The sequence below is a fragment of the Protopterus annectens genome, chromosome 5.part1 (genome assembly GCF_019279795.1).
Source record: "Protopterus annectens isolate FY-2018-M chromosome 5.part1, PAN1.0, whole genome shotgun sequence".
Classification (NCBI taxonomy): domain Eukaryota; kingdom Metazoa; phylum Chordata; order Ceratodontiformes; family Protopteridae; genus Protopterus; species Protopterus annectens.
The window spans coordinates 738213454-738234246 of record NC_056736.1 but is presented as its reverse complement, the minus strand read 5'-3'; the positions used below and the strand labels follow the sequence as shown (position 1 = coordinate 738234246).

Here is a 20793-nt window from a genome sequence, read left to right as displayed (position 1 = left end):
CGGTTCAACAAACCAATAAAGAACACAGTAACATTGTTTTTGCTGGGGGGGCAAGCCCCCCTGCACCCCCCATGTGGAAGGCTATGCCCCCCACAACCCCGCACTTAAATATACCAACTCCGAGATCGCACTACAGTGGGGAAACACACAAATGCCCTTTCCCCACTGTAGTGTGCTTCGGCACCTGTGTTCCTTAATGGTTCGTTAAACCGTTCTTAGCAGAAGTACACTTTCGCTTAAGTGCACTTTCGCGTAACCGGGAATACACTGTTCGTTTTCGAACAAGTGGATTTTCAGTCTTTTTCAGTAGACCCATATAGATAGATATAGATATATATATATATATATATATATATATATATGTGTGTGTGTGTGTGTGTGTGTGTGTAGTATTAATGTGCACAAATGTATGATGTAAGCACTGGATTCATATTTCACTAGTACCATTCTACTGTGCTTACAGACGTGTAACTTTACATTTAAAAACGTGTCTTGTTTTTTCAGTTTATTACACTTGTTTTCCCTCACATTAAGCCACGTACTGTAATTGCATTTCTTAGTCTGAATTCACAACATGACTGCCTTGCAAGTTGCTCATTAAATTGTTTTCTAGCAGCGTTGCACTTAAGACAAAAAGTTTTCACAAGTTATAAGTAACTAAACACCTTATTTTGTAGCCCCCCACCCCAAAATGCACACAGTGCTTTCATCATCACTGTCGATCACTGCTGTGTATTCTATGTTTCAGTCCATCTGTTTTACTACATCATGAAATTTATCTGTTTTGCAGTACTGTTTGCATTTGACTTTTCATATTTCCTCCTTGATGAGTTTTTCTGTGCTTGTCTCTGATTTTGCCATAGTAGCATTGAATTTTGTTTATGATAAATATGGTAATGGTTGTTTATAATGAGCAGCTAGAAGTTGTATGGAAGTAGTTATAACTGTGAGTTATAAATAAACTAAAGAAAGTGGGTCCGTCAATCACCAGACACGCTACAAATAAACTGAAGAAGTGGTAACGAGTATAGTGTGCAGTGCAAGTCTCTAAATCCAAGTAGCAATTCAGAGATGAAACAAGTTTTTATTTACAAAATCAGATTAACGCTTTCATCCTTACAAGTCAAGGACTTCATTAGAATAAGTTAAAACAAGCCTAAAAGATGGCTAAATACCATTTTCAAACCAGACATCACTTGCTTATTGGCTATTATCAAATAGTTTAATTAAACCCCGCGTACTAATGCCGCCTCTTAAAGAACTACTACTAAAAGACGGTTTACGTACATGACAGTAGTTTAAACTGTTCAAGATCTTAACAGTTTTTGTCCATCCCACCTAACTGAAAAAAGATTCAAGAAGGAAACCGGTACAAACAAAATCGCATCAAGTCAAAAGAAACCACGAGATGTCAAGCATTCTGTTGTTATCTCAGAAAAACATTTTATACCCATTTTATAACTTAGCTGTACGTAATTTCAGTACAAGCTTAATACTAATATGGTCATTCAGATGGGGGGGGGGTAAATGTATTGAGTCGAAATTGCCATAGGAGTTTGTTATATTTCAACTGGCTTACCCAGTTCCCTCTCCTGGGATCAATGTTGACTAGTTCTATAATTCAAAATTTAAATTCAGTGCGTGCCATATCTAGTAAGCTATGTTTAAAAAGGGCATTGTTTACATTTTTGTTCTTGATGCTGTAATAATGCTCTGAAATTAATTTTCTTAGTGTTCTTTCAGGTTTTCTTACATAGAATTTGTTACGTTTTGTGCATGCAGCTAAGTAAACAAGTCCCTTGCTCCCTCAATTTCCTCTTTTGAAGTGCACCTTAGTTTTTAAGGCATTGTCAAGGGTTAGGTGCTCAGCTTATATGTGTATACTCGTTACACACCCCACATTTTTTGATTCCATGTCCAACTCTGGGGTTGGGGTATGAACACCTCTCACAATGGCTTTTCAAGTTTCTACCCGTTTTAAAAATAAATTTTGGACTGGGTCTTATAATCCTCCCAAACTCAGGGGAATGTTTAAACATATTCCAATTTCTGCTAATAATCTCCTTAACTCTGTCAGATCCATAATTAAATTTAACCACCATGGCTCTTTCAAAGTCCTTGTTACCGATTTTTTTTTTTTTTGTTTAATAAGCTCTCAGAATCAGTCCTTATACCTAGCAAGGGTATATACTTCCTATCCCATTCACTGAGGACATTCCCTAGGGTGTCCTGTAATAACCATAATGGCTATCCTCTGTTAAAAAACGTGTGTGCGACCTTTTCTAACTCTGGTACCAGATCATCTTTGTTAGAGGTCATCCTGGCCACCCTTATACACTGGACCTTGACTAAACTCCTTTTTTGTGAAAAAGGGTGGATTTTCAATACTCTTATATATTGTTGGGATCCCGAAAAAGGTAGGGACAAGAGGTTTTTCAACTTTAAGAAAATGGTAAACCCCTACAGACCCTCGCTCCTCAATTAATAGATCTTCCAACAGTAAGTCATTTCTGCGGTATGCTAAGTTAATATCATTCCTAGAAACGGGAAGGTATGTGTTAACATCCTGTAAGATTTGCGACATTGCATATGAGTAGTTAATATATAGGTTCATAGGTTCATAGGCTAGTACTAGGCTAACTGCTCTTGCGAGCCATTTTAAGCCTAGCCAGTTATCCCCTGTGAGATTCAAACCCTGTACCTTGTGTTTGTAAGGCAAACACCTTAACCATTAGGCCACCCTCCCAACAATAGAATCAGAAAGAACATTTTGCCCTCCATTATCAGGTTTCATAAGCCTGATATTGGGGTTTCTAATTAAGTGCTTTCCTTCCCTTTTCAATCTTGTCTGCTTTATACAATTTCTTGTCACTACTTATCAAGTATAGGTCCTGCATACATGTTTGTTCGAAGTAGTAGGTCAGGGTGGAGAGGGGGGGCGGATTATAGAAACGTCTCTTTACCAATTCTTGGTCTGTTTCTGTTTTTCGGGCTTAGTTTTCATCTTCCAGTATAAAGGCTAAATTAAGCTTCCTGGTGAAAAGCTTAAATTTCACTAGGGTGTCTGATATGTCGAACTTTCCGGAGGGAATCAATTTTAAACCCTTTTCAAAGATAGAAAAGTGTTCCACAGCAATGTTGAGGCTGCTATAGTTGTAAATGGTGTAGACTTTTAAGCTGTGAACAACCCCACTGTGGTTTGTTTTAAGAATCATTTTTTTCCCTTTCCTTTTTGCTTTCCCCTTTTTTCTGTTCCCCTTCTGCTGAAAAAAATCCATATCTTCTGTCTGGTTGTCTGTACTGCTGCCAGAAATGTGTGTTTGTGTGTGTGTGGGGGGGTTTCTTTTCTTTCCTGGTCCACCAACCCTCTCCCATATGGGTGGCCTTGGGTTGTCTTAGTACTTAACATCCCTTACTGTATGTTGAGGGTAGGGGTTCCCCACTGTGGAATCCCATACGTTGTTGGCCTTGTGTTTTAAAGGGTAGGCAGTCATGTCTCCGTATTGTTTTAAATCTCTAACTTTTCTTTTTTCCATTTAATAACATCTTCACACTTCCTGTCTACCTTAAAGAATGTGTTCTCGTACATGTCTCTAAAGTTAATCAAACAGTAAATATTTATTTATTTGATGTTTGTTAACCGGGAATGTCCTACTGAGGTACAACCCTTTTTCAGCAGAGGCCCAGGAGAAAATTTCCACAGTAATTTTACTAAAATAAACAGTTTGTACAAAAATTTTAAAAATTACAGAGAATAAGTGTTGAATACACTTACTTGTGAACAATAATGCTGTTAATTGACAATGAACAGAGTTTGCAGAAAGCAGTCGTGAAGCTTTAAGATACCAGTTTGTGTGTGTGTGTGTGTGTGTGTATATATATATATATATATATATATATATATATATATATATATATATATATATATATATATATACATGTATATATATATATATATATATATATACATATATAAAAATCAAAGTTTGGAAAGGTCCAGAAGTTCAGAGAGAAGGTATAAGGTGACTGAGGTAGGGAGAGCAGTAGCAACAAGTCGAAAATTTTTCATTCAGTCAGTTTCTTTCAACAAACAATTTTGACATTGTGCTTAATGAGTTCCAATAATTCAAATTAGTGGAAGTAAAAAAGTGAAGCTAATTCTCTGTAGGTTTAGTCATTAAAATCAAATCCGTTAAGAAATTTATAAATAAGTAAACTTTGTGGGACAACCTCCCTTTTAATACATTCTTTAGGGTCTGGTACAAAATGTAATAAATCCTATGTGGGAAAACCTGAAAGAACACCAAGAAAACAAATTTATGAGCATTATTACAGCGTCAAGGGCAAAAATATAAACAATGCCATTTTTAAGTATACTAGTTGATGTCAGTTTTCATTCTGTCCTCATCCTGTGAGTTCGGTTCTGATCCTCTGCTGCTACAATAGCTCGTGGGAATCAGAAATCTCTCAAGCTCATCCCTTACCTACAGTGCACCTATCTCAATTACCTCAAATCACATTTGCCACTTTGCGAGTTAAACTTGCAGATAAGTGTTTTTTCCACTTCATTTTATACTATAATTCTAAATTTCTTTACCTTTCTTCTTGAAAAGCAATCCCTTACCTGTTTCCTTTCCAAGTATGAAAGTATTGTTGGATATTATTGTTAGTATCCTTTTTTCCTTTTACTTTTCCTCTACACATGGTGTAGTTTTTAAATATCATAGTTAATGTTGTTCTGTTTTTCCAACTGTCTTTTCCTTTAAAAAAAAAATGATCTCCCTCTTCCTGTTTCTTAGTCTGTTGAGTGTGTATGTGTGTGTGTGTGTGTGTGTGTGTGTGTGTGTGTGTGTGTGTGTGTGGGCGTGCGCGCGCGCTTTCTTCCTTGAAAATTCCAGAAAAAGAAAAAGGCTTGGCTTGCTTCAAACGCTGTGAGAAGTGAGGTCACAAAATTCCTTATTCTGACACACGTTCTCTTTGTGTGTACTGTTTTGGCCCCCTCCATCTTTTTGAGAACTTTTCATTTTGTCACTCCTTCAGTCATTGGGCACTTGTGGAGAGAAAAACTAAATTGATATTAAAAGGACTGCTTCCCTCTTTGGAACGACTGTATCTGGAACTTCTTCCTCATTTAAAGGAAAATATTTAAGTAAATCGGGCATTTCTAGTCTTGCTTCCTCTTCCTCCTCTAAATTTCAGAAAAGGCAAGGAAGAGAAGCTCTTCAGCTGTGACTTCCCCATCAGTTCTGAGCACAAAAAAGTCAAAATTGTCTGCTCCCTCTGAACCGATAGCAGAATTGCCTAAACATTTGGTTCCAGGATGGTCATCAGAACTGCCAAATACTGCACCCAAGACTTTGGATCCAGCCATGTCTTCAGCTCTGAAGTGATACAAGTCTTTCTTCGGTACCGACACAGGAATTTCTTCCAATTCTGAGCACTAAATATTCTCCTTCCATAGGCTCCTTTCCAGATAAACTTCCCAGCAGGCTGACCCCTCCTCTTCTGATACCTCCCCAGACCACCCCACTGAGAAGGTCCCTAGGAAGAAAAAGTGCAAGAAGCAGCACCTGGATTCCTTGGAGGAATCTGTCACAGATTTCGAGGAAGGTGAAGGATCCCCAAAGTCACCTCCTAATGAAGTCTCCTATGGAGACATCCTAGAAATCCTTAAACAGAGAGGTGACTGCAAGCCCATTAATCCTTCATCTGAGGAATCCATCTACTACAGGCGTTTACTAGCCGATCTACTTCCTGGGCAACTCCACCTGCTGATGAGCTCATTGAGTTGGTCTCTCTGCGGGCATGGAAGGTCCCTGAAGCTATTGAGCCAATTCCGTGGAGAGTGGATAAAATTACTGCCCCTGAAGGTATGCCATTTTGTATGAAAGGCTTGCCTGTGGATGCCGTGGTTGTGGCAGCAGGCACACAAAAGGAATTAGCAGAGGAAAGTTCCTCTATCCATCCTCCCAACAAGGAGTTTCGGACGATGGATAGATTTTGGGAAGCGAGTTTATATATCATCGACCTTTGCCTTATGGTCCTTGAACCTACCTGGCACACTTTACCAGACTGCAGATGGATTTGATTAAAGAACTATCAGATACCCTCTCAGAAGCCATTTCTGAAGAGGTTCGGGAGTCTGTTACCTCTCAGTTGGTCACCCTAGCCTCCATTTCTACCTCTTCCCTGAGGCTCTTTTCACATATAGCCAAAAGAACGACTAGAGCAACAGGTTCCAGCATTGCCATAAGGAGACACACTTGGATGTGCTTGTGTGATTTTTACAGAGCCTTTCAAGTCTTCATTCATCCATGCCCCCTTTGACTGCACATCCTTGTTTGGCCCTAATGTTAGAGACACATTGGCACGGTGTGAAAAGGATGGGAAAACCCTTTCTGCTGTAGGCATATATTTTTCACTCTGCAAAAACCCTTTTGTAGGAATCAATGGAGTAGTGGAAAAATGTGGTTCAGGAAATCCCAAGGGTATTCTCAGGACACGTGGTGGTAGCTCACCCAGGGGCAGAGGGCGACCTCTTAATGGAAGACACCACCCCCATGACAGGTAATCTGCAAAACCAAGGGTACAGCGATTCCTTCTTTTTTAAACCCTATCAATGCTCTTGAAAAGGGGGCACAATTATCTTCCTCTGGAGGCAGTCGGATGTCATTGGTCCCTGCAATAGTGAGCTTAGCTACAGATAACACAAGGTACATAGGTGCAGAGGATACTATCCAGAGACCATCTTTTACCATTTTCCCTTCCTACATCTATTTGCAAAAAAATTCCAGATATTCTACCAAGTCAAAGGGAACAGGCTGCACTGCAAATACAAAAGGTGCTAGAAAAAATGTATCCAAGAGGTCCCACCAGACCAGAGAGGATCTGGAATTTACTCAGAGTTTGTTTTAGTGCCAAAAACGACAGGAGAGTGGAGACCAGTTTTGGATCTCAGAATTTTAAACAAGTCAGTTCAATGAAACAAATTCCAGATGGTCATGGTTCATTCCATTCTGGGACTGGGTGACTGAATGTGCTTGATAAACCTGCAGAATGCGTACTATTACATAAAGATGCACAGGTGATTCGGAAGGTTCATACGCTTCCGGCTGGGAGCTGTTCATTATCAGTTCAGAGTACTGCCCTTTGCCCTCACCACAGCCCCCAGGGTGTTTACCAAGTGCATGATGGTAGTGGTAGCTCAATTGAGACTGCAAGGATTCCAGGTGTTTCCTTATTTGGATGACTGACTTATCACCACTATGACCAGGCATCGAATGTTAGAGCCGAGAGAAAAATTTCTCCAAACGTGTTCTTAACTGGGGAACGTTAGATTTCATAGGGGCTTCCTTCATACATCTCAACCATACTGCATCTCTCACTTTCTACCAGTTTTGAGGTCCAAATAATGGGGTGCCATGATTCCCGAGTGGCACCCTTTAATTTCCGAATTTCCCGGCTTTTTCTTTGTGTGTATTACCAGTTATTACCACTTTAAATCTTTGGCTGATGTTACCATGCAGCACTGGCCTATAGGGACATGCATGATGACATCAGCTACTGCCTGTTGGACCCGGAGAGAATAGGGACTATAACAGCGATGACGGGTGGCATAATTTAAATTTTACAGAGTCTTCCAGGTGAGACCAGTGAACGGCTGTCATTTGTTGTGTCCCAGCCCATATTGCACTATTTTATGTATCTGCTGGCAGCCAAGAACTGTATAACTGTGTGTGCAATTGTGTAACTGTTTCAGTGATTAATATTATTGTAGCTGTTACTTAGTTTATCCGGAATGCGAATGTGCAAGCTGAGACTCGCCCAAGGGATTTACTGTTCAAGAAACTTCTAAGATCTTGTTTGATGGCAGAATTCATAAAAGTCTGTAGTTGTGCTACTGCCATAGTTAGTTAAACTGTGCAAAGTGCGGGCCAGATCGCATACTGTTGGGCACAACTGGATGTCCGGTGACCCATTTTTGTGTTATATTTGTGTCTCCATTCATATTCACAAGCAAACATTGTGCACTTAAGGAAGCATGCAGTTAGAAGCAAGCCAGTTTAGGCATAGTCTGTACAGCACAACATAACTGTTTGAAAGCAGAGAAGCTGTCACTAACTTCCTCTCTCACTGAGCACCTTCTGTACTTTGTGGGCAGGAGCATCTTATTCAAACGGGTTATAAACGTGGTTGTCACTCAATTCTGTTTTTCTCAGAGAGTTTGTGGCTAAATGCTGTGTGTTGGACATGCTTGCCCCCAATATATTTTGCCAGGCTGTGTGCATTTCCCATATAATTCAACCACTGCTTCAGTTATAAGTCCACAGCATTTAGACTATCACTACTGTATTTATGCATTTAGTTTATTGTGTAAGTAGGTACTGTTTTTTGCTGCATTTAGATTTAGGTGTGTGTATAGCTCATTTCACTTATAATTCAACCGATACTGTGGTTTTCGCCATTCTTGTGCATTTGTATTCCCTTATAATTCAACCGTTACTGCAGTTTTAAGTTTGCTTCAGTCTCTCTGTACTGCAGTTTTAAGTTCGTTCTTTCACTCTATTGCTGACGCATGTAGATTAATGTGTAAGTTAAGTTCATTTGTCCCTGTGTCCCTGTGCATTTTTATTTGCAAGTACACTGCTGGCCAAGAGATGCTGTGTATTCCACTGCTGGCCAAGAGGTGTGTGTGTCCACAGCATTCAGTATATCACTGCTGCCATACCTATCAGTGACCTCTTAGAGCAAGATATCTGGACAAAGCCATTATAAGTGGGACAAAGGCCCAAAAATGGGGGCAGTTTTTAAATATTGCTCTTATTAGCTTAGAAAGTAGATAGAATAACAGGCGTTGCATTTGCATGAATTTTCTGAGGGGTATGAAGTCTGAAACCCAAATGTCTGTCATTATTTTCGAAGTTCAGTCTAACACTTTTCCACTAATTTGACAGAAAACCATAATTTTATGAAAAATGGACCAAAAATAATAATTAGGCAAAAATCTGTACAGTTAAGAGGTATGTATTTAGTTTAGTGCTGCATTTGTGTATATTCCCGTATAATTTGTATTTGATACTGTGTTGCATTTAGATTTAGGGGTGTGTGCATTCATTTCCCTCATAATTCAATCAACCGTTGCTGCAGTTTTAGATTGTCCAGAGCATTCAGTCATGTGTGTGCGCACAAGTGTGTAAATGCCCCAGTTAGGTATGCCTGGTGGTTAGGGTTACTCACAATCAAACCCTTGGGTACAAGGAGCAAGAGTCTGAGTTCTCTACCCATACAACCACTTCTGATTGAAGGAATTATAGCTCTCAACTGTACAAATTTTCACAGAATGTCTGGAATGGTTGGCTCATACTTTTGGTCTGTTCCTCTTAAAATTTGGATGGCATATTGGTAGTGTTGTCACCTCACACAAAGAGGTTCTCTGGTTCGATTCTCTGCTGAAGTGCCTTCTATGTGAAGTCTGCATGTCCTATCTGTGTGCATTTCCTCTGGGTGCTCTGGTCTTTTTCCATGATACAAAGACATGTGAACTCTGGAACATCTCTCCCCAGGCCTCTGCTGAAAATTGGCTTTGTTCCAAGTTGGACTTTCTCAGTAAACAAATGTAAAATAAAAATAAAATAAAATTTATGGTTTTCTGGCAAATCAGTGAGAGCTGAATTCACTAAATAATGATAGCCATTTAAATTTGTCTTCCTGTGTTTCAGGAAGCAAATGGTAACACAAAATGTTATTCTAGCAACTTTCTATGATTATACAAGCAATGTTTAAAATGTGTCCCTGGTTTTGGGTCTTTGTCCCACCCCCAATAAATTTTGGCTTTCACGATTTCTTGTGCTGTACAGTTCTTCAGGGAAAGAGAAGTTTAGTGCTACTTGTGCAAAGTCTACTTGCATTGTTAGTAGCACAACAGGTAGTATACTTGCTTTTGCTCAGAAGGCTGTGGGTTCTACTCCCACAGTATGTAGATGGATTGATGAATAATATACTGTGTTGTACTTTTAAAGGGGGTGGATGCTGCAGTCCTGAGAATGTCTTCCTTTGGCAGAAATACCTAGTAACTGTGAACCTGTTATCAGTTTGCCATCCATTCCCTATTGAAATATTACTAGCTTATCATTTTTTAATGTAACGTAGGCAATTTATTCTTCAAGGGCAACAGTGACTTTACTTGTAGATGAAACAAAGAAATGTAAAGTTGTTTGCTAGCAGCAACCGCTTCATTAGTTACAGATCTCTTTAATGTGGAATTATTTAGAAAATTCCAGATAACTTTTACTTCTGCAGAGATTGTGCACATTTATGATACTGGTGGTTGTAGAAGTTTGACTAGACTTTTATGGTGGAAATGTTATGAACTTAGCAGTTTTGTCATTATTGGTTCATGTATTTTGTTTCTTTGCTTACTGGAAAAATGTTCAAAAACAATAAATTTAAAACTTGCTCTAACAAGTGTGCTGTATTATACAAGGAATATAATTTAATACAGTAAGGAAGGTGTAATAAAAGAACACATATATGTTTTGTGTGCAAGGGGCCTATGATTTGAAAACGGGCCAAAGGTATTCTTTATCCACCACTGGCCAGATGCATTTTCTTCAGATGTGGGTTTTAATGCTGTTTCAATGAATGTGAGTTTCAAGGGTAGAGAAGTTTTAATGCCAAGTCTTTTTTTCATTGTGAGACTGTATTGATTTGTTTAGCAGATTTCTATTAGTGTTTGTGCTATAAAATGTAAAATAAAATCCAAATAATCATTGTAGAAGTAAAGCAGTATGCACATTACAGTGTTTATGGTAAAGGGGTAAAATAGCCAAGTAATGGGACATTGAAATGCCTGCAGGGGGACTCTGGGTCCATATTTTAGTTGTCCGTTCTTCAGTTTGCTTTTGAAAGTTAGTATCCCACAATTCCATTGGAGTGGGTGGGGCTGCAGAATTATGTATCCAAATTTTATGTTAATCAGCATACAGATTTGTACCTATTTTTTATGGGCCTTTGTCCAGATTTTTGATGTTTCCAGGTTGAGAGGTATGGCTTCCTGAAACACAAAGACCATAATAGCTTTCCTTCCCCCACTAAGACTGGAGACCATCCTTTTTCAAGTCATTAAGGTAATCAACAGCAACAAAGTGTCAGGATGATTAGTTCTTCAGGTGCTGAGGTCCATGGCAGCATCTATGACGCTTGTTCCTTTGGCCAGATTTCACATGAGAATTTTATAATCGCTGCTTGTGACACAATGGTCCATCCTTTACCAGCCACTGTCAACACCCATTACAATCACCAGCATCTGCAAAAGAGGTCTTGTTGGTGGATTCAGTTGGATCAAATTTTACAGGGCAGTCCATTCATTCCCCCTCAGCCCAAGGCCACAGTGACCACTGATGGTTCATAGTTAGGGTGGGGAGGGGTCATTGTCTGTGAAGGATGGTCCAAGGCACTTGTTCCCAGTAGAGGCCAATCTACACATCAGTGTCCTAGAGATGAGAGCAGTGCTTTTAGCATTGCAGGCCTTCCAAGATGCTGTCCTCTCAGGGACAATTGCAGTTCAGATGGACAGCATGTCAGTAGTTTAGTACATCAACAAACAAGGAAGAACGAGATCCTAACCATTGCATTGAGAAGCTGTCAGAGTGTGGTATTGGACAGTCTCATCCAACTGCTTTCTCATAGCAACGCACATTCCAGGGAAGTCCATTGTGATAGCAGACAAATTGAGCAGGTACATACTTTTACCTCACGAATGGTTCCTCAATCAGATAGTCTCGAAAAAGATATTCTGAAGATGGGGTCAGCCATGCTGCGACCTGTTTACCTCTCCTCTAAACAACAAGTGCAGCAGCTACTTTGCCCTGATCCCCCCACAGGGGGAATTACCAAGGGATGCTGTTCTAAACATTTGGCCCTCCAGTCTCTTTACGCTTTTCCTCCAATTCCATTAATTCCCAAGTTCCTTTGAAAGCAATCCGGTTGAAGAGCACAGTTATCCTCATTGTGCCTTACTGGCTTCAACAGATTTGGTTCCCCTTCCTTTGACCTCACCTAATTCGACAGCCTTGGCTACTGGATCCAAGTCCAGATCTCCTGCCCCATCAAATAGTCATGGTTCTTCCGGACATTCCATATCTCAAGCTGACAGTTTGGTTTCTCCAATTCCATTAGTAGCCAGACCACCCATGTTTTCTTCCCCTGTCAGATGCATCTTGTTATCCATCTACACAAAAGCTTTATACCAGTAAATGGAAGAGGTTTGTGCATTGAACACTCCAGAATAATGTTGAACCTTTTTTGGCTCTAATTCTTGATATTCTTCACTTTTTAGCTTTACGCTCCAATGAAGGAGCTTTGGCTTCCGCGATTAGAGTTCAGTTAGCAGCGATATCCAGCTTCATTCTGGTTATCAAGACTCACCAGTTGCTTCTCACATACCTTGTAAAGCTTTTGGAGGGGTTCTGTTCTCTTAAAACCACCCTGCAAAGATTCTACTCCTCCTTGGGACCTAAATTTGGTGTTGCAAGCAATCACCCAATTCCCCATTGAGCCAACTAATGATTGCAATCTCAGGTTCCTGTCTTACAAAACTATTTTCTTAGTGGAAGTAACTTGTGCTAGAAGGATCTCTGAGATTCAAGCCTTATCCTCTAAACCGCTGTACCTGTTTTATCACAAAGGTAGAGTTTCACTCAGAATCAGCTGTTCATTTCTTTCTAAGGTGGTTTCAGAGACCAATATCAGCCAATGTATTAATCTCCCTGTATTTTTTCCCAACTTCCCTAACAAAAGTGAACATTGTTTACATTTGGTAGATGTTCACAGGCAATTGAGAATCTGTCTTCGCAGAACAAAAGATTTCAGTAAGTCAGATCAATTATTTCTTTCCTTCTCTTATACCAGATTGGGAAAACCTGTGAACAAAGTGATATTAGCCAGGTGGCTCACTGATTGTATCTCAGTTGTTTATTCCAAGTCATGCATTCCCTTGACAAAATCCTTGTGAGCCCATTCAACCAGGGCTGTAGCAACCTCAGCTGTATTCCAGTCTAGAGCTTCCATGGATATCTGTGCAGCAGCAACTTGGGCTACTTCTCATACGTTTGTTACTCATTACAAATTAGATTTGATCTCTAGGGGTAGAACATCATTTGGCTCACTGGTGCTTAGAAACATCCTTCCTTGAGTTCACCCAGGATATAAGGTAGCTGGGGACTCTTTCCCGCAGGGTGAGGTTAGAATGACAATTGACATTAGATACAGAAGTTATGTACTCTTTCTTGCAGTTTCTGGAAGAGCAGAGGATTGATAGATTACCTTTTTGGTACAGTTTTTTGCAGTTCCTGATAGTCACCATAGGTTCATAGGTTCATACTAGGCTATCTGCCCAAGGGCATTTACAAGCCTAGCCCATAGTTTTGTGGCTTACGCCACCCCTTTAGTATGGGGAACTATACCCATTATTTTGCTGTGCCTCTGTCGAGCAGTGACACTGAGGTAATCCCTGGGGTATATCTGCGATCTCCCATCCATTGGTCAAGATTTCTCTTGAACAAGGCCAGCGAGGTGCTCTGCCTCACATATACCGGGATTTTGTTCCACAGCATAGGGAGTCTTTGGGTGATGAATCTATCCCTCCAGCACGTCCTATTAATAGCCGTGTCGAGGTTTAAGTCTCCCGCCCTTGTGGCTCTGATGGATCTAGATTTTTTGAGGTGAAGCATATTCATCAAATCTGGGTTTGACATGGCCTTGTATGTTAGGCAAAGGTCACCTCTGAGCAAGCGGTAAGCGACTGAATAGAGCTGGAGTTCTTTCAGTCGGGCAGCATAGGACAGATTTTTGAGACCCTTTATCCTTTTGGTGAGGAACTTTTGTGGCCTCTCCAGCTGCTGCAAGTGTCGGGTCAGATACATTCCGAATGGGGCATTGTACTCAATCATTGGTCTGATGAGTGATGAGTAGAGGGAGACAATGACCTCCTTTGATCTAGATGAGAATCCCTTCATGATAAGGTGGGCAATGTAGAAGGTCTTCCTAACTACTTTAGCTACATGGGTGTCGAATGACAGACTATCAACCTGGGTCCCCAGGTCCTTGATAACTTCTTCTGTGCTCAGTGGATTGCCACCTATTTGGTAGCTAGGGGTAACCTTGTTTTTCCCGAAGGGTATGACTATGCATTTTTTGGCATTTAACTTTAGGCCATGGCTCTGGCACCAGTTATCCGTTTCTGTGAGACCCTTCTGAAGGATATCTGTGTCAGATGTGTTTTCTACTATGGCGTCCAGGTTGCAGTCATCCGCAAACTTTGTCTGCCATATCCCTCCTGTGTTTGCTTGTACTTGGAGAAGTAGATGCCAAACAAGAGTGGGCCTAGGACTGAGCCCTGTGGGACACCACTTGTGACAGGCTTTGAGTCTGACATGGCGCCAGCAACTCTGACCCTGTGGGTTCTGTCACTCAGCTAGTTTGCAACCCATCTTGTGATGTATGGGTTAATATTTAAGCTGATGAGTTTTTCAATGATACCCGAGTGGGGTATTGTATCGAAGGCCTTCGCCAGATCGAGGTAGGCTGTATGGACTGCCTTTCCTCATCAATGGCTTTGGTGACTGTTTCAAAAAGTCAACCAAGTTTAAAAGGCATGATCTGCCTTTGACAAAGCCAAACTGGGTTGGATCCAAAGTCTGCAAATTCCCTATGTCTTTATTTATGAGGTCCATTATGATCCTCTCCATGGCTTTGCAGATAAGGCTTGTCAAGCTAATGGGCTGGTAATTTCCAGGGTCGGTGGAGGCACCGCCTTTGTGAAGTGGGACCACAGTTGCAGTGCGCCACTCCTGGGTACGTATCCAGAGGTAAGGCTCTGATTAAACAGCTGTCCTAGCTGTGGGTTTAATTCCTCATTGAGTTCGTGGAGCACACAGCCGGGGACACCATCAGGTCCCATGGATGCTGTGTTTTTGCTTTGGAGAGAGCAGTTCTCACTTGGGCGTTGGAGATGTTTGGGGGCTGCAATCATTTGGTATAGATATCTCTCCTTTGGGGAGGGGAGAAGTTTGCACTGAACCTGTCAGCCAGTATGTTGGCAATGTCCGTAGGATCAGTAATCTTCACATCATTTTGAACTAGTTCTGAGCATATCTGGGAGTTTCCTCCCAGGTTTCTAACATAGCTAAAGAAGGCCTTATGATTGTCTTTTGAGTCTTTAGCTATTTTTCTCTCAAAATTTGCTTTGGATGATTTTATGAGAGCTCTTAGTTTTTTACTTATAGTGATCAAGGGTGTCTTACCTTTTTTGTCTGTTCTGTCAGCAAACTTGATCTGAGGTAATTGAGATAGGTGCATTGTGGGTAAGGGATGAGCTCAAGAGGTTTTTGGTTGCCACAAGCTATTGTAGCGGCTGAGTTGGTTCCAAGGATTGGAACCAAACCAACAGCTTGAGGAAGAATGAAAGTGGACAACACAGATGGAAAGTTACGGTGAGTATGTAACTTCTTTTTACTGGATATGACACACTAAATTTAAATTTTTAGAACTAGTCAACATTGATCCCGGGGAGGAGACTGGGAAAGGTAGTTGGAATATAAAGAGCTCCTATGGCTATTTTGACTAAAAGCCTTTACCCCCTCCCCCAGGTTTGAGTGACCATATTAGTATTAAGCCTGTATTCAAATTATGTACACCTAGGATATAAAATGGGTATAAAATGTTTTTCTGAGTTGACAGAATGCTTAACACCTTGTGGTTTCTTTTGACTTGATGTGATTGTCTGTACATATTATTTTCCTCTTGAATCTTTTTTCAGTTAGGTGAGATGCCAACAAAACATTTAAAATCTTGAACAGTTTGAACCACTGTCATGTATGCAAACAGTCTTTTAGTTATAGTTCTTTAAGAAGAGGAGTTAGTGAGGTTTAATTAAACTATTTGGTATTAGACAAAATAAGCAAGTGATGTCTGGTTTGAAAATGGTATTTAACTATCTTTTAGGCTTGTTTTAACTTATTCTGATGAAGTCCTGGACTTGTTAGGACAAAAGCACTTTATCCGATTTTGCGAATAAAAAAATATTTGTTTCAGCTTTGTTTGGATCCCTACTTGGATTTGAAGACCAGCATTGCACACTACACTAACCATGAGTTATGCCAACAACTTCTCATAAAATGGATTTCTTTACCATACAATTGCTTCATTCTTACCATTTTGAAAAGATGATGTCCTTCCGTGTCACTGTTGCAGTATTCTTTACTAAAAGGAGTTCCCTTCTAAGGGTAGCTCAACTTCTGGCCATTATACCAAAGCCTTAGGATTTTATAGATGTTGTATGTCACAAGTATGCTTCCTGCTGAAGGTGTAGAGTATAAAGGAAATGCACATACCTTAGAACTTCTTTGCCACCAGTCCTAACGCCATCTTTGATCATCTATCTGAAAGGTCCTCCTTCTGTGGTGGTTGCTGAGTAATATGCCCCATTTGGTTTTCTTCTTATCTTTTCTTACTTTTTTAGTTTTGAGAGTTTACATGTCATCCAGAAAAGGGAAATGTCAGTGTGGGAAGCAGATTCTACATAAGGATTGTCATGAGCAGTGTCTCTTCTGTTTGGGTGCTTCTCAAGACCATAAGCAGTGTTTTCTGTGCCAAGCGTTTGTCCCCAAGACCCTGCATAGTCTTCTCTCCTCTTTCTCCATTTACCTGGAGAACCAACATTTTAAATTGTTGGCGCAGGGTGCTATGGCGGAATCTTCCTGTCCTGAAAGTCAGCTGCCTGCCAAGAAGGCCAGAAGAGTTGGGTCTGATTCGATTGCTGTCCTGCCTCCTCCTGGTGTCTGTCTCGAGGATGGTGAAAGTCTGGAGGATTGCCTGGTGGTTGTTTTGTTTTCCTCTGCCACGACTATATTGGAGGCCGGCATGGATCCAACTTCATGCATGTCCTCGGAGGCTCTGCAGGTGTCTGTTTCAGATGTTGAAGAGGAACCTCCACTGATTATTTCAGAGGGAATGAGGGGGATTCCACAGATACTGGTTCAGGAAGAGATTCCTACTATGTTAATTGAGTGTAGGCAAGGGTCTGATCCTCATGGGGTTTTTAGGGTAGATGACCCTCAAAAGAAAAGGCAAAAACGTAAGCGTGTTTCGCCTGCTCCTAAAGATTCTCAGCTTGAATGGCAGGATTTTACCCAGGGGTTATTTAATGCATTGACAGCCTTGAAATCTCCCCAAGGGATTTCTGTACCTGGTCTGCCTTTGTTCTCTACCCACTCAAGAGGCCCAGATAGCAAGACTCTTCTGAAGAGGAACTGGATTCTGGGGAAGAGTCTTTGCCATATTCCTCTTAGATCCCTTCTCCCTTGGATTATGGCTGTGATGGGGAAGACTCTGTTATCCCAGACTCTCCCTTTGAAGAACTCTGTTTTGGGGATATTATTTCTTGTATGATGCAATTTTTTAAATGAGACTGTTCTCAAGTTTCTGATATTCAAAAGAGGTATTATGAGCTCCTCCAGATGGAGTCCCCTAAGCGCTGTGCTGTCCCTTCAGTCTTGGCTGCCCTTTTAGATGACTTTTTCAGCAACTTCTGTGGACCTGAATTCTCAAAATCCAGCCCCTAAGAAACCTGACAGATTACACAACATGCCTGATGTGTGTAAGTTCCTCTACAAATGTCCTCCTACTGACCCTTCTGTAGTGTCTGTCTCTTCTGACAAACCATCTGCTTTCTACTAAACTACTTCCTTCTGACAAGGACAGTAAAGCCATGGACAAGAAAGTATATACTGCTGCCACCTTGGTCTTTTGGGCTATTAATTACCAGACCCATATGACCAGGTGTGTTTTAGACATTCTAAGGCTTCCCAGGCTATCTCAGGCCTTCCTGATTCTGAAGAGAAGGCCTCGGCACTCTCTTTACTGGTCTGTACTTCTCAAGTAGTCTTCCACTCTATTAAATGCACTTATGGTGCAGCTGATGCCTCCTCTAGAGCTGCTGCTTTTGGTTCTCTTTTGAAACATTGCACTTGGCTCCATCTCCAGCTTTTGCTCGATGATATTAAGGCTACAGTGTTGGATGCTTCTCTTGATGATAACCTATTTGGTTGTGGGGCTGCTGAACTTTTTCAGTCTCTGCAAGACAAAGGCAAGTCTTTGCAGGAATTGAAGTATATTTTTGTTTCTCCTGTTCCTAAGTTCCAGAAGAATTATCCGTCTAAATCTACTTTTGTTCGCAGATAGCCTCGCCCTACTCCCAAAGGTAAGAAGGGTTCTAGGCAGGTTCCTCCTGCTAAGTTTACTCAGACTCCCACTTCTCAGATGCATCCTTTTCAAGATAAGTCAGCTTCTGCCAGACTGTTTGCTTCCCCTTTCCATAAACCAGGTTCAATTATCTCTGTCTTTCCCTGTCCCTACCCAGTTGGTTCAGGATCATTCAAGACTCTCGGATTCTGTCCTTCATCCATCAGGGATACTTCATGGTAGGAGAAATCCCTTCTTCCTCTTCTGAGCATCTCTCAACCTCCCCAGGAACAGCTTCCTTTCTTCCCAGAATTACTTCAGGGTCTTTTGGCACAAGGCACATTCAAGCTGTGCCCCCTTCCCAGGAGGGCAAGGGGTTTTATTCCAGAATGTATTTGCTTCCCAGGAAAGAAAGCACCTGGAGACCCATCCTGTACCTCTCTCAGCTCAATATCTTTCTGAAGATCCCTTCCTTTTGGATGTTATCCCTTTAGATCCTATTTTTTCTTCTTCTTCCCCTGGCTTTCCTGGTCTCCGTGGATCTCAAGGATGCTTATCTTCACCTCCCAATTCATCCCCTTTTCAGGAAATATTTGTGTTTCTCTGTTTGTTTCTTGCATTTTCAGTTCTCTGCCTTGCCGTTTGGCCTTTCTACTGCCTCAAGGGTTTTCACCAAATGCATTGTTCCTGTGATTGCTTTTTGCAGAATGAGAGGGGTTCATATCTTTCCTTATCTGAATGAGATAGTTTTGATTCCTTCTCAAGATCATGTGTTTCTCTGTAGCAGGCTGCAGACCATCCCTATGCTGTCTTCCCTGTCCCTTCCCAAGGCTCTTTCTCTACTCAACTTTTTTTTCACTTCCGCCTTCATATTTAAGTTACAGCCAGGGAGTTTCTAAGGGCACTATGATTCATGGCATTCACCATTCCTATGGTACCGCCACCCAGGCTTCATATGAGAAAACTACAGTGGTTCCTAAAGTCAGTATGGCTCCAACACAGTCATCCTGTAGATTTTCAAGTCCCTCTTCTTACCTGCCTCAGACTCGAGCTTCAGTAGTGGATGCATCAGATGGGTCTCAATTCAGGACTTCCTTTTCAGCCCCCAGTCCTCTCTCATGAATTTTTCTCAGATGCTTTGGTCGTGGGATGTAGAGCCTTTTTCAGTCCCCTCAAGGTCCAGGGTCTCTGGCCTCCTCAGCAGAGGTCAGACCACATCCGTATCAAGAAGATTAGAGCCGTCTTTTTCGTCCTTCAGACCTTTCATTCATTATATCTTCCAGGGTGCCTCAGAATCTTTATAGACAGTACCACAGTGATGTGTGGTACATAAACAAGCAAGGGGGGACATGGTCCTACCTTCTTTGCAGACTAGCTCTACATGTTTTCAGGCTGTATACATTCCTTCAGAGCAAAATATAGTGGCAGACTCTCTGAGCAGGTCCAAAGCACAGGCTCAGAAATGGATGCTTCACAGAGATGTGTTTCTGGACATTGTCCATCAGTGAGTACTCCTCATGTAGGTCTCTCTTGCCTCCCCTTTGAACAGACAGCTTCCTCTTTTTCGCACCAGAATCCCAAGTCCTCTTGCTTGGAAGGTGGACGCCATTTATTTTTCTTGGAAGAGGATGTTTCTCCATGCCTTTCCTCCCCTTCCTTTGATTCTGAGGATCCTGCTCAGGATAGAGCTGGACTTTCTCAAAATCTTGCTGTGACTCCCTTTTTGTCTCAGACAGCATTGGTTCCCTCTTCTGCTTCTAGCCAAGAGTACTCACCCCAAGTTACCTCACAGGGTGGACCTACTTACATAAGACGAGAGGTTTCTCATTCATCCTCACTTGTTCACTCTTTACCTGACATTGTGAGTGATAGGGTTTTGATCCCTTTCAGACATCTTTTCTCTGAGGACATGCTTGGGGTTCTGCAGCAGGCCAGGAAACACACTGCCAAGAAATCCCATATGTCCAAATAGAAGAGATTTTCTTTTTGTTGCCTTGATCATAACCAGGACCAACTTTTGGTGAAGATCCCTCTGGCTCTCTTATTTGTGTGAATTGCTCCATGCTGGGTTAGCATATTCTTGTGTTAAAACTCACCTTTCAGCTATTTCTGCTTGTCTTCCAGTAACTTTTCCTCTGGCCTCTAGTTCTAACGTCAAGCAGTTTCTTAAAGGCGGCCTTCATATCAGGCTTCCCAGGAAGTCTATTCCATCTTCCTGGGACCTTAACTTTGTTCTTGAAAAATTGATTCAGGCTCCTTTTGAGCCTGCAGCTCCAGTTTCCATGCAACATTGTACATGGAAGACTGTTCTTTTGGCTCTTACTTCAGCTAAGAGTGTGTCTGAACTCCAGGCTATTACGGCTGTTCCTACTTTTTTTTTTGTTTTTCATAAGGATAGTGTGTCTCCTCGTACTAATCCTTCTTTTATGCCCAAGATGGTTAATGAATTCTCTTAATCAGTCTATTAATTAGGTTCAGAGGTTCGTACTAGGCTATCTGCCCTAGGGCATTTATAAGCCTAGCCAGAGTGTATGTGGCTTACACCACCCCTTA

The 20793-nt window shown here is 41.3% G+C and overlaps 1 protein-coding gene across 1 annotated transcript in view; it reads left to right on the top strand.

Annotated features, from left to right (window-relative positions):
• Nucleotides 1-20793, top strand: part of NBEA (neurobeachin) — a 4581458-nt gene that overhangs the window by 2181131 nt on the left and 2379534 nt on the right. The window contains exon 36 of the mRNA XM_044072852.1: nt 16520-17134. Within this exon, the coding sequence (XP_043928787.1) occupies nt 16520-17134 (615 nt within the window). The remainder of the gene's footprint in view (nt 1-16519; nt 17135-20793) is intronic.